At 52.4% G+C, this 15704-nt stretch overlaps 1 protein-coding gene and 1 long non-coding RNA gene across 2 annotated transcripts; one reads left to right on the top strand and one right to left on the bottom strand.

The window, feature by feature from the left end:
• Positions 1-6129: 6129 nt before the first annotated feature.
• On the bottom strand, positions 6130-12288 carry HLX (H2.0 like homeobox). The gene is made up of 4 exons (XM_032289305.1): positions 10751-12288; positions 9825-10004; positions 8894-9078; positions 6130-6995 (listed from the first exon to the last, which is right to left on the bottom strand). The coding sequence occupies exons 1-4, from the start codon at positions 11361-11363 to the stop codon at positions 6489-6491; spliced, it is 1485 nt and encodes a 494-aa protein (XP_032145196.1). The 5' UTR covers positions 11364-12288; the 3' UTR covers positions 6130-6488.
• On the top strand, positions 11285-13020 carry LOC116558968. Its single transcript, XR_004272254.1, has 2 exons — positions 11285-11372; positions 12284-13020. It is a non-coding gene; the product is annotated as an uncharacterized LOC116558968 (long non-coding RNA).
• The last annotated feature ends 2684 nt before the right edge of the window (positions 13021-15704 follow it).

The following is a 15704-nucleotide window of genomic DNA, read 5'->3' as shown; positions in this document are numbered from 1 at the left end:
GCCTGTGTTTATAATGCTAACTACGTTTATCCTTGCTGTAAATAACCGCAAGAGCCACAATAATTATGCTTATCGTGTATTTAGTAAACACTTTTGGGGTGCATTCCCTGTGCCAAGCACTGTGCTAGGTGCTACAGCTTCTCCAGCCGTGCAGCAAACCCAGCCCTACTCTCAAGAAACCGAAGGTGCCTTTTTCCTCTAAAGGAATCGTTAATCTCCTGTTGCCATTTCGAGGGCCCTCCCTCATTGTGATTACTTAAAAACTTAATAAAACTCCTGAAGTGCTATTTGTCCCGACATAATCTCAACAGCAGGAACAGAATTTTCCCTTCTGGTCCCCTAGACACTTAATTAAGCTTCCTTCAAATCCTAAGTATCAGAAAACCAACTTCTTCCTTTCTAACTCCCAAAATTAAGTCCCTACCACACCCACAAGCATTGTATTGACTGCCTGCTGTGAAATTTGTAAATAGAGGTGCTCCTGTGCACAGAGCATCAAGATGAAGAGGTACTCGTGGGCTTCTAAATGTACCAACCCCTGACCTAGCTAGGCAGCACGTTCTAACCCTCTGGGCTACTCCTTAAATGATTTCCTGGTGACAAGGCATCCACATTCTCATCTAATGATTTAATTATGTGGAGAGTAAAGGTTGCTTTACTTTCTTTTTTTCCTCTATTGTGCAAACACTCACAAGGATCCCAATAAATACTGCATGAAAAAAAACGAATGGATGAAGGAATGCAGTAACATCTAGCCTATATAGAACTAATTGTATACCAGCCACTGTTCTCATTTTGCTTTTTTGTTGTTGTTCTGTAATTAAGTCTTACAGCGATTTATGAGTTAGGTACCTTTGATTATATCTCATTATACAGCAAAAAAAAAAAAAAAAAAAACCAAACGATGAGATGAATTTCCCAAGGTCATGTAGTTAGTTATTGGTAAGTGGGTGAATGAATGAATGAATGAATGCCTCTGGAGTTAGTTCAGGTCTCCTCTGCTGGGTTGGGATCAGGCCCGCTTTTTCCTGCACACTCCCCTCTCTTCTCCACCTGCTGGTCTCCTCGAATAAATCCCCCAACCCAGAGAGTCATTGAGGATCTCCAGAGAGGCAAGTTCCGAGCACAGGTCAGGTGATGCTGCCACAGCCATCCTCTTTCTGGTTCCTTGTCTGTTGCATGGGGTGTACTGTGCTAGAGAGTGAGGCCTACTATCTGCTGCGGCTAGAGGAAGAGAGAAGGAGCCAGCACAGGGGCTGCCAGGCAGGTGCGATTGGGCCTCGAGTTCCACATCCTTCCCAGAATCCCAAGTGTCAGCAATGACCAACAGAAGTGGAAAAGCACCATGGGTGTTGCCTCCTTCCATGAGCACAGTGTGGCTGGGATCACACACATTATTAGCAAAGCTAACCCTGCTATTAGGGCAGCCCAGAGTGGAGGGCAGGGTATCAACCTGAAAGAGTCCCAGACCTGCGACTCCCAGAGGGACATCCCTCATGAACGACCAAGGGGAAGAGGAGGAGCTAACGGGAGCCCAACATCTCAGGCAGTGGATGAACCTCATGATCTTTTTAAAAACCCACTGGGCTTAGATAATCTGGATCAGAATCCAGTTGGTCAGGTGTGTCTGGCACCAGTTTTCCCATTCCTGTGTGCTGCAGGCACCCACTCTCCAGGGCACTTAGAGTAAGTGTCCTCACATCTCTTAGCCTCCATTACTTCACCCCTAAAATGAGGGAGTTGGGAGTAATCGCAGCTGCAGGGACATCTTGTCCTGATTTCTAAAATGACAGGGAGCAGTGACAGGGAATGGATTAAAAGGCCAGGGTTTCTCTGAGCTCGCCTGTCCACAGGTCCCAGGGACCCTGGCAGAGCCTGCTGCCCTGTTAGAACCCGAGTTGAAGGGAATCTTAAAAGTGCACCCCACCTTATGTAAGCAGGCTGGATTCCCCAAGAGTGGCTGTGGCAGGGAGTAGGTGCTGTGGGCTGTAATATCACAGTGTGTGAAGAGAAGTTTTAGAGAAAGCCAACGAGTTTGTCTTTGGGACACCAGCCAATCTCATCATGACCTCAAAAATGGAGGCTGTGAGCTAGATGAGTGCATGAGTTAAATCAAAATTTTGGGTTTTTAAAAATCTTCCCTAGCCCAACACCTGCAGTTAAAGTCCTCCTTAAAACTTGCATCTTCACAAAGAGGTTGGAATGTGCAATCAATCCTTTCAACCCTCCAGAGACTAAAGAAGGGGGAATGTGATGTCCCTGGTGTTTAGGGTCCTCTTGGTCATTTTTAAAGCAGTGTCACTACTACACGTGGCAGGGGAGCTGAGCTTGCCTACTCTTTCTTCTTAAGGGAGGAGGAAGCTGGAGAGGGGACTAGGATGCCCGTAAACGATGGGAGAGTGCATCAACCTCAGCCTCTGACTTCTCTCTCCCCCTCACTCCCTCCTTTTCTTGCTCCATCCGGCCCACTGAGAGTCTTAGGTAGGTATGGGCTTGGGGAGAGGAGGGTTCGGATCTGTGGAAACAGATTAAAGCTCAACCCGTTAAAGCCCAACAGATTAAATTTCAAGCCAAGGTGCCCGCAGAAAATCCACTGCTGCAAGCCCGGGTTCCTACCACACTCCTCTCCCGATGGGAAGCTTTCATTGGCGGTTGCCCTCCCAGAAGAGAGAACTCAGGTTTCACTCTCCTGTTTCCTCAGCCTCTGGTACCTGGAAAAGAAAGCCTGGAAACTCCTACTGCGCCTACTCTGTGCTGGCCACAGCCTACTTCAACCCCTGCCAACATCAAACTCCAGGCCCTGGGTACAAAGGGCAGCCAGAGAAAAGATCCCAGAATGACTGGACTTCCTTTATGATTGCCTCTGAAGGGCAAAGGCTGTCAAAGATGGCAAGCAGAGTCTGACCCGCCTGCAATCCACAGGACTCTGCACGGAGTAGATGGAGAGAAGCGGGTAATCTCCTTGGCGGGCATAAGGACCTTAGCCTCCCCTGGAAGCAGGACCGCGCCTGGACGTGCCCTGGGGGCTGACGGCTTTGGCCTCGGTGGGCACAAGAAGGCGAAGGAGACACACTGCCCGCATGGAGGTCTCTGCCCACTCTCGGCTGAAGCCGGCAAACGGGAGAGAAATGCGGAGCCAGCCTTCAGTGGTTTAGTCCGAGGAATTTGGTGCTAGGAAACTTTTCTGCGGAGACAAGCGCCCTACCCACCCACACAGGCTGAATAAGGCGGCAGAGGCTCCTCTCTGCTTTGCCATGTGGTGGAGAACGGGGAATTTTATTCGCGTGGTTTTACCCGCAAAGTGCTGAAAAAGCCGGTAGACTGCCTGTCTCTCCTGAGTCTCTGTGAGTCTGCAGGTCTGTGTGCGTCCGCCTTGGAGGCAATGGGGGATGGGTATTCAGTCCCCACACCCGCCCCGAGGTGACACGCACCGCAGTCACCATCCCTCTGTGAGCCTCTGTGCACCCTGGTAGCCTTGATCGGAGGGCTCCGCGCCGCGGGGACTTCAGCGGGCTAGGTATAGCTTTGCTCAGAGGAAAGAGTAATTGCTGGCTGGAGTCCCGGGTTGTGTGCAGTAGGGGCGGGGGCCCTGGCTCTGCTCTGACCCGCCCTGCACTACGCCAGGGCCCGCGCGCTCTCTCCTTCTCCAAGCCTCAAGTCTGGTGGGTTCTGGCGCCCCGGACGGTCCGCGCTGGGCCTTCTCTTCCGCGTCTGAAAACCTCGGACTTGATTGAAGAATTTCTAGCTGCCTGACTACCCTTGCTAGCATCTTGTGCTGCCAGGAAGATTCCAGTACCGGGGTCGAGCGAACAGCCCCGGGATGGGACTACCCTGCTAAATTTCAGCCTTTCTTGGCCACCTGTGGCTACCCTTCTTTTAAATGAACTGTAACTTCTCCGGGGCTGTGATACTCCGTCTCTGATGAAATGTTGAAGAACTCCACTGCCAGGGTAAAGCCCCGCAAGAGCTTCTCCTGATAACTGGCCAGGAACTGGGGATAGGAGTAGAGGAGGCAGGGGCGCCTCCTGCGAGCCCCAGGGGAGCATTCGTCCTCCTGGCTGCCGCCCTCAGGTGCCTGCCTCCAGGCTCATTTTGTCCCCGGTCCCCCAGCTCCGCTGTGCCCCCTGGCCTGGCGAAAGCTGGTTTAGATAAGGTAGAAATCACATCCTGACATCCCTCGATGATGATTTTCTTCACTTTCAAAGCCCTGGGGTCCGGCCCAGGACTTAGCGTCTGGGTTTGGAGGTAGCGCAAACCTTCAGGGCCCGGTGAGGAGCCGGGGTAGGTGCGGTTTGCTGAAAGCACCCTCCCCATCTCTCTTCCCTAGACTCTGCTCCTCAGCTAAGGGTATGTGCCGGCACATTATTCTCCTTAATGCCAGAACTGGATAGAAGCGCCTCAAATTTCAATGTGCTTGGGATATCCTGGTTCCAGAATTTCAAGATTTAGGGTCAGGGGAAATGGATCTCGATATTGCAGCCAAAACGGATGTACAGAGGGAATCCTGCAGTTTGGTAGCACAGCCTGTGAAAGGCTTGAAGAAGCTATTCCAGCCCTGGCTGGAACCCAGGGCAGGGAGGGAGGCTACCCTGGCCTGGCAACTCTTGTGGCGCAATTAGGGATAACAGCTAGTTCCTGTTCCTGTTGAAGATGGGGGCCCTTGTGGTATGCTCTTTTCTCTTGGCTAAATTGTACAACTCTGATCACTCTGCCCCACCCCATTCTCACTGCTCTTGACTCATCTCGATTTGGGGACTGAGGAGGTTGGCTAGGTCCGGAAATGACCATCTGTGCATCCACGTGTTGACTCTGGCATTGCTTATGTATCTAGCTCTGCAAGCAAAAGAAGCCTCAATCTGCCGCCTCTACTTTACCCCTGGGTGGAAAAGTCTAGAAAATGGAGATCCTCGAATGAGCTCCAGGGGAATGCCTAAAAGTGGAGGAGATAAGCAAGACCAAGGACCGCTGGGAACTTTCCCACTCTGGCCAGGGGACTGAGGTGTGTCCTAGGCTCTCGGATCTCAGCATTTCTCCTCAACTCATTCTGAGTACTGGCTCTCCCGCCTGGATGCTGGGTCTGCAAAAGATCTTATGTCCTTGCAGACACAAGGTCTGCAAGATTGGCACTGAGGCTGGTCAGGATTTCCCAAGGAAATCTATCTGTTACAAAATCTCCACAAAGAGCTTTTACCAACTCTGGACATTTCATAGTTACAAGGGAGGGGGAGGACAGGTCTTAGAGAGGTTTCGCCCTTCAGCTTTAAAAGAAACAAACAAAAACGTTGAATTGCCCATCCTAGTAGCAGTGTCAAGGTTTACTATATATTTTCCAGCTGCAGTGGATGGGGAAACTGCCTCATGACTCTCGGCAGCATTCAGGAGAAAGAACTCACCTAGGCACCTCCAGTGGCCAAATTGCAAAGGAAGATTTTTGTGAGCGTGAGGGAATGGGGGATGCAATTTCATAGTTCCATCTGTGACCACATATAGGCCAGGAAAATCTAAATTCTGATCTTGGCTGTGCCTCTGCTTAACCTTGAAGAAGTCACCCCTTTGTTTGACATCTTTACAACCAGGCCCCTGGCACTCAAGCTTCCAGCCCTAACCACTGTGGCATGCCTGTCCTTTCCTCCGCAACATTACGAATCTGTCCAGCGCCTCTACACCATCCTGGAGCAAGGGAAAGTTTGTGCAGGGAGAGCCCCGTGGCCTCTGGGCCAGAGCTTCACGTCCACCGGGTGAGTACAGCTGTGCCTACCTTGACCCCGCCTGGCAGCACTGCCTTCTCCATTCCAACTCTGCATATTCTAGGAGGGCACACTCATTTCATCCATACTCTGGATGGGAAAACCATCTGTTGCACTGGCCTAAGAGTTTCTATAGCCTGCTCCATTCTCAGGCTCCTCAGGTTCTCAGAGGGCACTTTCGGTGGCAGTTGGCACTGGAAACCTGTTAACTAGAAGCCTCCAAGCCCAGATTCCCATCTCTGATGTCTGTAGCAACATGGCTCTGAGGTTGAGCCACTTCCCCTGAAACTCCAGCCTCCCACCTTAGGCTTCCGCGTTGCCCCAGGGAATCAGGTCCTGTTGGAGAACTTGGGCCTTAACAACCCCCAGCAAGCCAAAGGCCTTTACAAACCGCAGTAAACTTTTTATTTACAAGTTTAAGGCGTCTTAAGTGCCTTGGAGCCACGACCCCTGGGGCGAGTCAGAGGAACAGTTTAGTCAAACACTTCACAGTTTAACCAGCTTGCATCCGGAGAGAAGTGTTCTGCTGGCTAGGGGGACACTGAAACTCCCCTCTGCTCTGGGCAGTGTCAGCTGCAGCCTGCCGGAGCCATGTGAGGCGAAGCGTGAATGCCGGGAGGTATATACTCCACGCTGCTTCTCCTGCCCTGCCAAGTCGCCAACACTCACAGTCAGCACAAAACCCAGCCCATGGCTGGGTGACTACACGCAAGGCCTGGATCCCATGCTCCCTAGTCCAGTCTATAAGCTGCCAAGCGCGCCTGGGGCTGGCTCAGGGCTTTTGGGAGCGCTGCCGGTTGTGGGCTGTGGCACAGGGAGAAGCTCCGAGGCGCCGCTGCCGCCAAGGCTGCTGGCGCAACCGGCCCCGGTGCTGCTGCTACTAAGGCTGCTGGCGCTGCTGAAGCTGAAACTGCCGCCGCCGCCGCTGCTCCCACCACTCCCACCATTGCTGGCGGTGATGAGAGCGCCGGTAACCGGCGCCTTAATAACTGTTGTTTGGTGCAGAGAACGCTCAGACCCCTCAGTCCGCTCGGTGTCGCTGGGGGCCATGTCCAGTGACTCGGAGTCGCTGCTCTCGCTCTCAGCGTCGCCTTCGGAGCGGCTGGGGCTCCTCTCATCCTGCTCGCCATCCGCAGCCGGGGCTCCACCTGATGGCTTCTCGCCAGCTTCCTTGTCCTTGTCCTTTTGGGCCTGGGCCTCCTTGGAATGCCGCCACTTCATCCGGCGGTTCTGGAACCACACCTTCACCTGCACCGCGCCACATGTGGAGAGAAAAAGAGACACAGAGATGAGACACAGGTCCACTCCAATCCGACTCGCTTGCATACAAAAGCAACCTTCCCCGGCTGAGAAAGCAACGCTTACCTGGCGACCTTACCAAGGACCAGGCACTGGGGTAGGCGCATGTGCCAAGGGGCAGCCCAGGGGAACACAGGAAGCCAGGAATCCTGGCCTGGGGAACCCACTAAGACCGTTTTCAAAATGCAACCCTCAAACCCCAGGACTAAAATGACCTGCGTAACTGTTGGAAAGGCAGATTCCTATACCCAACCCGCAACATACTCTGTCTCTACTCTAAATCCACGTTTTTTTTTTTTTTTTTTTTTTTTTTTTCTGTCAGGACCCCCATGAGAATCTGATTAAACTTATGGACTCCTGGACCAGAAAAAATACACATATACCCAAGATTTTGCTCCCAATGTCAAGGGTTTGGTGAGCCAGGGTTAAGAATTCCTATTCTAAGTTGGCCTCTCTTCTACTGCCACTACCCAAAGCAAGTCCCTACAAAAGCAATACGTTTCTTTCTTTCTTTTTTTTTTTTTTTTTTTTTTAAGAACTTGGGAAGCAGAAAGGAAAAAGGAGTTTTAAAGTGTTAATCCCCGTAGGGTGGGGGCACTGTTGGGCTTTCAGTAAGAAAGTGTTTCCTTCGTGTGTTTGTATGCAAAAGCTGATAAGGACCCTGCCCCTGTTAAAGATAAACTAATTCTCCTGGGGGCTCAGAAAACACTGGAATTAAATGTGTGCAAAGTGAAAAAAGGGGATAGAGATGGGGCAGAGAATCTACACAGATATATACGATCCCTGAGGGTACTCAACGCGTCCACCCAAGTTCCAGTTTCGCCTTTAAAAATAACATCCACAGCTGGTGGGAAATGGCTGGACTCCTTTGGTGTGAGTGAGTGAGAAAGAGAGAGAGAAAGAGAGAGAGTGTGTGTGTGTGTGTGTGTGTGTGTGCTGGGGAGAAGAGTTGTGTAATGGAGGACAGAAGGACACAGAGACAGCAGTTGGGGGACCAAGGAGCTAAGAAAAGGAAGCCTCTGGCTTCTGCCCTGCTGGGGACAGTCAGCACCCCAGGAGTCACAGCCAGCACTACAGGGTACACAAGAGTGACTCTTCCACAGTCAAAGCTTGAAAAGAAAAGAAAAGAAAAAGCCCAGTTCTTAAATTTAAAAGAAAAAGAAAAAAAGTAATTCAGGCACTTTCCTGTTATCTTGAAAAAATTCCAGTAGGCAGTACCTGCTGAAATGCTCTTACGTATTCTAAGAAAATCATTTTTCTTTCTTTCTTTCCCTAACACCTTCTCTCCCTCCAGGTTTTCTTCAGAGCCTAAGCCTTGGAATACGCAGCCGCTCCAAGCGGACTCCTTGCCCTCCTGGAGCTAACTAATTCCGTTTGAAATGATATTTTCACTTCCTCACAACTGGGGATTTCACAATCCAGCAGCAGCAGCAGCAGGAGGAGGAGGGAGGGTGAGAGGGAAAAAACTCAACAACAATCTCTTGCCTTTGGGTTTTTATCTTTTCTGAAATAAACTGCCTCCTACAGCGAATTGCACTACAGTTGAGTAGGTCAATGTTATTTCCAGCGGCCCTTTTGCTTTCTCAGTGGTTCTTTAGCCTGTTGGCCAAAATAAACATGCATTGCTTGTTGACATGCATCTTGGGGATGAGCCCTTCTCTCCGTCCTTCTCCCTCACCCATTCTCCACCCTCAAGTTGCCTAGTCCACAAAGTCTCTTGAAATTCAAGACCCTGCGTTTCCACCGCAGGAGGCCAGTCGGCCCGCCGGGGTGGAGGAGGCCTGTGGGGCTAGGCCGCGCTGCTGCCCACCCGAGGGCGCTATGCGCTGGAGCCCGAGCTGCCTTACCTGTGCGTCGGTGAGGCCCAGCATCGCCGCCAGCTGCTTTCGGTCTGGCTTGGTCACGTATTTCTGAATCTCAAACCTTTTCTCCAGGCCTTTTCTCTGCAGGTTGGAGAAGACAGCCCGTGACCATGAGCGCTTCCTCTTGTATGTCTGCGGCATGGTGTCCTTCGTGAGCACAGCATAGGGACCTGCCGCAGGGTGGGAGCGGGGGGGAAGACAGACAAGAGGGCCGTTCAGTGCCTAGTGCAAGGCCTGGGGGCCCCGTTAAGTCTTGAAACCGTTTGGTGTTAACTGCTGATTCCACCCTTATTCAGAAAGCCCTTCGTGCACACACCGAATGGCCCCTCTAAAGAGGAATTTTACAGCTTTTAAGGTGACAGTCAGAAGACCTAAAGCGGGCGTGGAGTGGAGAAGCCTGGCGGCTTGTCCTTTAATTCCAAGGGAAAAACATAAACCTCATGGGTGGCTATCAGGCCTACAAAGAGTACACAAAAATGTCCCTCGGGCCTGAATGATGACAGCCCTGAATCATCGAGTGCGTGTGTGTGTGTGTGTGTGTGTGTGTGTGTGTGTGCGTATTCCTGCATGTGCCCAGGCACCCAGTCGTAAGCTCACCAAGCACAAGTGTTTGCGGTCATCCCAAAATGTGCGTATGTTAATAAGCAACATCAATGCTGCATTTTTCAAGCCACCCTCTGGGGCGAAAAGACTTCAAAAAAACCCCCCTACCCCACGCGTCCACGCACACGCTTTCTTGGCTCTCAGGTGCCCTTACCCCTTTTCCGGGGGAACCATCCAAAGCAAGTGCTAGCTTGCTGAGAAATCTTTCGCTTTCTCACTCCTGACTCCTTAACCTCCCTCCCCAACTGCGAGATTGTGACAACGCGGCCGCCCCCGGAGGCGTCAGTCCTGAGATTTCTGTCAGTCGGCCCACCTGGAAATGTGTCTTGGAACTGATGCTGAACTGAATTTCTTGGGTTCGAGCTTAAGGGACTCAGGATGGCAGAAGCCTCATTAATGGGATCTAGAGAAGCGAAGAACTGGCCGGCGGAGGACTGCAGGCCTGGGAGGTGCACCCCTGCGGGCCGCCCGCTGGTTAGCAGGGAGGTGAGATCTGGGGACAATGGAAAAGGAGAGCAGGTTACTTCTCCGGCCCACTCTTACTCTCCGCTGATTTGTTCCTCCCCTTCCCCTTGCCCTGGATTCGCTTTTATAGAGCGAAGTCACCGGAGAACTCGTCTCCGAGCTGAAACCTCTCTCTCCCAACAGTTGCCAAGGAGCCACGCACGAAAAGTTCCTGTGTGTCCCTCACGTCCACATGCATGCATATAGCAAGCAAAGGCTTCACATAACTCAGCTTACGGCCTCACTTCCACGTGCCTTCCAAGAATTCCACAGACCCAAAGCCTCCCCCGAAAGGAGGCCCCACTCTGCCTGCTCATCTAGGCGGTTTTGTTTTTTTATTTACATTTCCTGGGTGAAATTTTTACTAGAAATCAGATATGGGAAAGTGTTTCCCAAAAATGCTTTACCTGTCAGAAAATATAATTCTGCCTCTAGTTACATTATTAAAGGGATCATAATTATTTTAGCAGATAATTACACCAACCATTTTTATGAATATTAATTCTAAGACGTGTTTTTAAAGCATCCCTGGAGTCATTTTTTGTTTTACATAGAACAGGTGAGTTTTAGGCCTAATGTTCTGTAGTTTTCTTACAACTCATTTTCTTCTCTCCCATTTTACTGGTTTGTCCTTAATTGTAAAAACACTCAAAGTCACCCTAAGCCAGCCCGGGGTCAGGGGAGTGTGTCAGGGCCGTGGTCAGAGGCCTGCAGCCTCCCCCGCCCAAGACCTACCTCTCAGCGTATTGCCTTCTTTGACTTTTGGGTCAAATTCTGCAGATAAAATGCGGTCAATTCCAAATTTGAGGTCTTTGCTGGAGGGGCCCGGGCCCGGGGCCGAGCCACTGTGGTGGGGGTTCGGGACCACTCGCGTCCCTGAGGCCGGGGGCTGCAGGGCGCTGGCCCGGGGCGGAGGCGGGGGCTGTTGCTGCGCCGGCTGTTGCTGCGCCGGCTGTTGCTGCTGCTGTTGTTGCTGCGGGTGATGGTGGTGGTAGGCGGCAGAGAGCGGAGACAGCCGCTGAGGGAAGCCAGCCGGGACTTCTGAGGGCGCCACCACTGGGGTGGGTCGAAGCGGGGATCTGGCGGCCGCTTGGAAAGAGGCGTGCGGGTGAACCGAGCCCAAGTGCGCGGTGAGGGCGGCGGCCGAGGCCCCTGCCAGGCCCTCCGGGGCCGCCCCGGGGTCCCCCAGGCCGGCGTGCAGAATATCTGCGATGCAGAAGGAGGGCTTCTTGACGGCGGCGGGGTCCAAGGGGAAGGAGCAGCCTCCTGGGCCGGCCGAGGAGCAGTAGGCGGCCGACCAGAGGCTGAAGTTGGAGGCGTAGAAGGGAGCCAGCCCGGCTGCGAACATCCTGGCGGGGTGAGCCGCGCGGCTGCCGCAGTCCGGCGGGACCGGGTGGGTGGGTGGGCGCGCGGGGAGGGGCGCGCGAGTCCGGGAGAAGCGGCCGCAGCCGAGGACGATCCGCTTTCGCTTCTCCGCCCGCACTGGAGAAGAGAGGCCGGGAGCCCGAGCGCCACCGAGGAGGAGGCGAGGGCCGGATCTCCGCCGCTCACCGCCTCGCTCCCTGGCCTCGCTTTAAAGGCGGCGCGGCGCCCGCGCTCACTCCCCGCGGGCTGGAGGCTAGCGAGGGGCGCTGGGGCCGCAGGGCAGGCGGGGAGCCGGGGAGACGGGAGCCGGACACCGCAAGAAAACCCAAACAGCTAAGCCCTAAGAGCTAAATTTAAAACAACAACAATAATAATCCGTTAGTTGGGGGGTGGGGGAGAGAAGTAATAGAAAAAAAACTCGTCTCTAAAAACTCCCAAAGTTTTGGCAGGAGCTTTCGAGTCAGGCCCGGGGTAGGACCTCGATCCGAGCGCTCATTGGCCATCCCCGTGACCAATGGGAGCCGGGAGTGGAGGGGAATTAGGAGCGAGGGGCGTGGCCGGGCCCGAGCCACGCCCCGACCACGCCAAAGTGTTTGCTGTGGCCGCGTGGACTTAGCAGGGCACAGCGCAGCGCGTCTTGCTCCTCTGCGCAGGGGCCAGGCAGCCACTCCGGAGGGCTGACTGTCTTCTAACTTCTGCAGCTCCAAACTGCCATGGGTCAAGGAGAGCTGGTCACAGGAGCTTTCCTGAAGCGCTTGCAGCCCGGGGCGAGTGGGGGGAGTAGGGAAGGAACGGTTATCTCACGCTTCAGGGCGAAATAAAGCCAGTCTCCCGGTGGAGAGCAGAGCGCGCTTTTGGCCCCTTCGCTTTCCTCCTCTTGGCCTCATTCTGCTTTTATTACAGGAGTCTGTGTCCTCGGCAAAGCCCTCCATCTTTCTTTCCTGGGCCCCTGTCTGAATGCTGCGGCCCTGAGTCCCGGCCCAACTCAGCACCGCGTCCGCCCCGTGCCTCCCGGGAGATCCTCGGCAAAGCGAGGAGGAGGGGCGGCCGCAAATTAGTTTTCTTCTGAGCTGTCACACAGTGACAACTTGAACGAGTGACTTTTCAAACAAAATAAGATGGATGGCTCCAAACGTCTCCCTTAGACCCAGCCAAACCTTTCCCCCGAGCCTCAGACACTACAAAACAGGCTGCCTCCCGAAACCCGGGAGAGGGGCACGCTCGTTCCCTCCTTTGCTGCACGTTGTAGAAAATGTTAGCCTCCCTCCTCCACCACATCTCCAGATCACGTGGGGTTCGTTGTTTTGCAAGTGCCCACAAGAGCAGATTTCCGTGGGGTTCAATACTGCTTTCAATTCTGTGACAGTTTCCCCAGGAACCCCTTGAGCCTGGTCGCAGGAGGAGCTGCAGTGGTAGTCAACGTCTTCCATTCGCGCCTTGAGTCTTAGAACACAGGGTGGTGGTAGTGGGGGCTTTGTGCAACGTCAACATCTCTATTTTAAGAATTCGTTCTCTTTTAAATTACAGTCAGAATGGATTTCCCCACCCCTCTCCCAAACAAACCACAGGCCACCCGGATGAGCTGTTCTTGCACATTTTCAGGAAGAAAATAAAATAATAGCAATAATGAAACCACGAAATCTTTTGTTTTCGATTGCCCTAATAAGCATCTCCTAACAGAGATTCTGTGGCATTTTTATTTCCCTTCAGCACTAAGGCTCCTCACCAAATAAACCCGGAAAGGCAAGTGAACTTGCCATGCCTATCTCGAGTTCAGGATTTGGGCTTAGAAAATTAATTTCTGGTGACTTCTCTAGCCCCTTGATGCAGATGCTATCCTTTTAAGCTTTTGACTTTTTCCTGGAAAATTATCAATCACTTCCGAACTGCCAGCACTGAGATCTTTCCCTCTCTCTCTCTCCTCCTCCCGCCCCCAGCTCTCCCGCTCTCCAGCTCTCTGTTACTGAAAGGTTTTCTTCCCCTGCTCCAGGCAGCCAGGAGAGAGGTGTTATTTCCAGAGATGGGTATGTTTGGGTGAGGGTAGGGGCACCTGGGGCGAGAGGCATAATAAGACCAGTGCTTTGGGGTCAAGCTGAAGGCAAAGGAGCAAGAAGTACAAGGGCACTTGAGGCGCTGGCTGAAGGTTCTGGCGAGCCTTCGCTGGGAGCGTGTGTAGGGGAGGCCATGAGCGCTTTCCTTTCTAGTGCCACTTCCAGTTTGATTGCGATTCTAATTTGACTGCAAACATTTAGACGTCGGCTTAAGCCCAAACGCACAGTTGTGGAAGAGGTGCCTTTACTCCTTACCGGAGGCGGCGCCGCGCGCCCTCACCTTCTCTCTAAGAAATAAGACTCCCCTACCCGCTTTCATCCTTTCCAAGGTTTGCGAGGCTCTGGGTTGGGCACGGGACGCAGACCCGGGGGAACGCGGGACCTCGGGGTTCCCGGAGGCGCTCGCAACTCGCACCTGCCGAGATTCAAGGCCCGGAGCGTTGGGCAGACGTGGCGAAAGCGAGACCCGAGGGCCGCCCACTCTTCGCTTCGCAAGCCTCCCTTTCTCCACCAGGCCAGCCGCTGGATTGCAAGTTGCAACTTCGCCAGCGCACCCCTTGCTCTCCCAGGCCCTCGGCTTCCTTGCAACCGCAACGGCGCCATCCGAGGCCTTAATTCCAGCTCCCGGAGGCAAACGCGAAAAACAAGTCTTTGGAGCGACCCCCCGTCGCCCCCTCTACCCCTTCCCCAGGCCCAAGCCTGGCCCCTTCAGGCCCCTCGCCCAGTTCTGAGCCCGCAGACTCCCGCCCTCCTCACTCCCCACACTTTAGAATCAAAAGCAGCAGGAAACCCTGGGCTCGCCGGAGTTCAGGTCATCTCCTGTTTTTGATGGGCTCAAACTCGGACTAAATGAGCGGATGTGCCTGCGAGATGGGTCTCAAAATAGAAGCGGCCTTAGTATTTTAGGATACTGCAGAAATCCTTATTTCTTCCGGAGAAAAACTCTATAATGACTCCTAGCACTTCCCCTTTCAATATTTGTGCAACTTTATCTCCACCGGCAAGTTGCTCGGGTGACGCAAATCCGCCCTTGTGTATTACAACTACCAAAATAAATGCGCGGAAATCAATTCCCTTCTAGCAATGAAAATATAAATATACAGCTGCGACTTTCCCCTTTAATCTTTGCTTTCCGAGCGGCTCCGGGCTGTGGCGAAATGAACTGGCCCAGAGCTATTGAGCCAGGCAAGGAGGTACTGAGGGCAGAGGCGAGCTCCCCAGGTCCTGGTAGCCATTGGAGTTGAGGCTCTAGCAGGAAAGAAAAAGGCCTGGCTAAATCGAATTAACTTGAGCTTGGTCTACACAGCGGAGACGCTAACTGTGGCCTCATTTTGTGGAAAATGCTGCATTGGCTGGGTTTTCTGATCATTCTGACTGCTGTCTTTAATGCTTTCAACTCACCCCTTCATTTTTCCTAGTTAGACGCAGCCAAAGACGATCTCACCATACTGGGAATGGATAAGATCAGAGAAAGTTCGTTTTACAATTTAACAATATAGCTTCTGGGGATTTAGGATTTAAAAGGGACCTGATGCAATGACTGAGGCAAGAGATGGGTTTCAACATCCTTGGGTTCTCCCTGTCTTTGAAGCCTCCATATTTAAATCACCAGTGCAGATTTTTGGCCCAAAACAAGAGATACAGTTCCACACTTAGCATAGGTCAATTATAGTGAACGTTGGACCTTGCATATTATAACTCTGCAAGAGCTTGAACTGGCTATATCTGCTCTCTGTTTTGCTTTTTCTTGTACATTCTGGGCAAAATAATGTGCAAGGCAGTTGTTCTGTGGACTTGGGAACCCCTTTCCCCTTAATTTCAAATTTTCTTGCAAATATCATGCCTACTGGCTTCAAAAAAAGAGGTGGAAATAATTAAATATTTGCAATCAGAAAGAAAAAGAAACACAGCTTATCCAAGTACTTGAGAATTCGAGAAATTTGCAGCGATGTAGGAATCTGTGTATATTGTGCCTGTCTTTCCGCCAGCTGGAGATTTATGGACCACTGGGCCCAGGAGTCATACTTAGTGGTGGATACGGGAGTTCTGTTCTTTGTGGGTGCCAGATACTAGAGATTAGGATCCTAATGACCCCCTATAGACATTCCCCCCACCCACACACACTTTGGCCTATGCTAAGTAGGACACAACTCTCTTTTCTTGGAGACCTTCGAGTTATTCTAGAATTTCTGAGTTTTTTAGAAGAGTTGGACTTTCCTATGGGGTGGGAAAAGCAAATAATGCAAAGGACTGCAAGCATCCATAGCTATTTG

Source organism: Sapajus apella, unplaced genomic scaffold (genome assembly GCF_009761245.1).
Source record: "Sapajus apella isolate SASKATOON/1434 unplaced genomic scaffold, GSC_monkey_1.0 scaffold22, whole genome shotgun sequence".
In the NCBI taxonomy this organism is placed as follows: Eukaryota; Metazoa; Chordata; class Mammalia; order Primates; family Cebidae; genus Sapajus; species Sapajus apella.
This window is presented reverse-complemented; position numbering and strand designations above follow the sequence as displayed.

Bases quoted from the DNA above. Each gene is read 5' to 3' on its own strand.
- HLX (XM_032289305.1), bottom strand. From the start codon at position 11,363: ATGTTCGCAGCCGGGCTGGCTCCCTTCTACGCCTCCAACTTCAGCCTC. The intron at 10,005-10,750 runs GTAGGTCTTGGG...CATTGTCCCCAG, and splicing joins AGAAGGCAATACGCTGAGAG to ATCTCACCTCCCTGCTAACC. The intron at 9,079-9,824 runs GTGGGCCGACTG...ACCCTGCGGCAG, and splicing joins GTTCCAAGACACATTTCCAG to GTCCCTATGCTGTGCTCACG.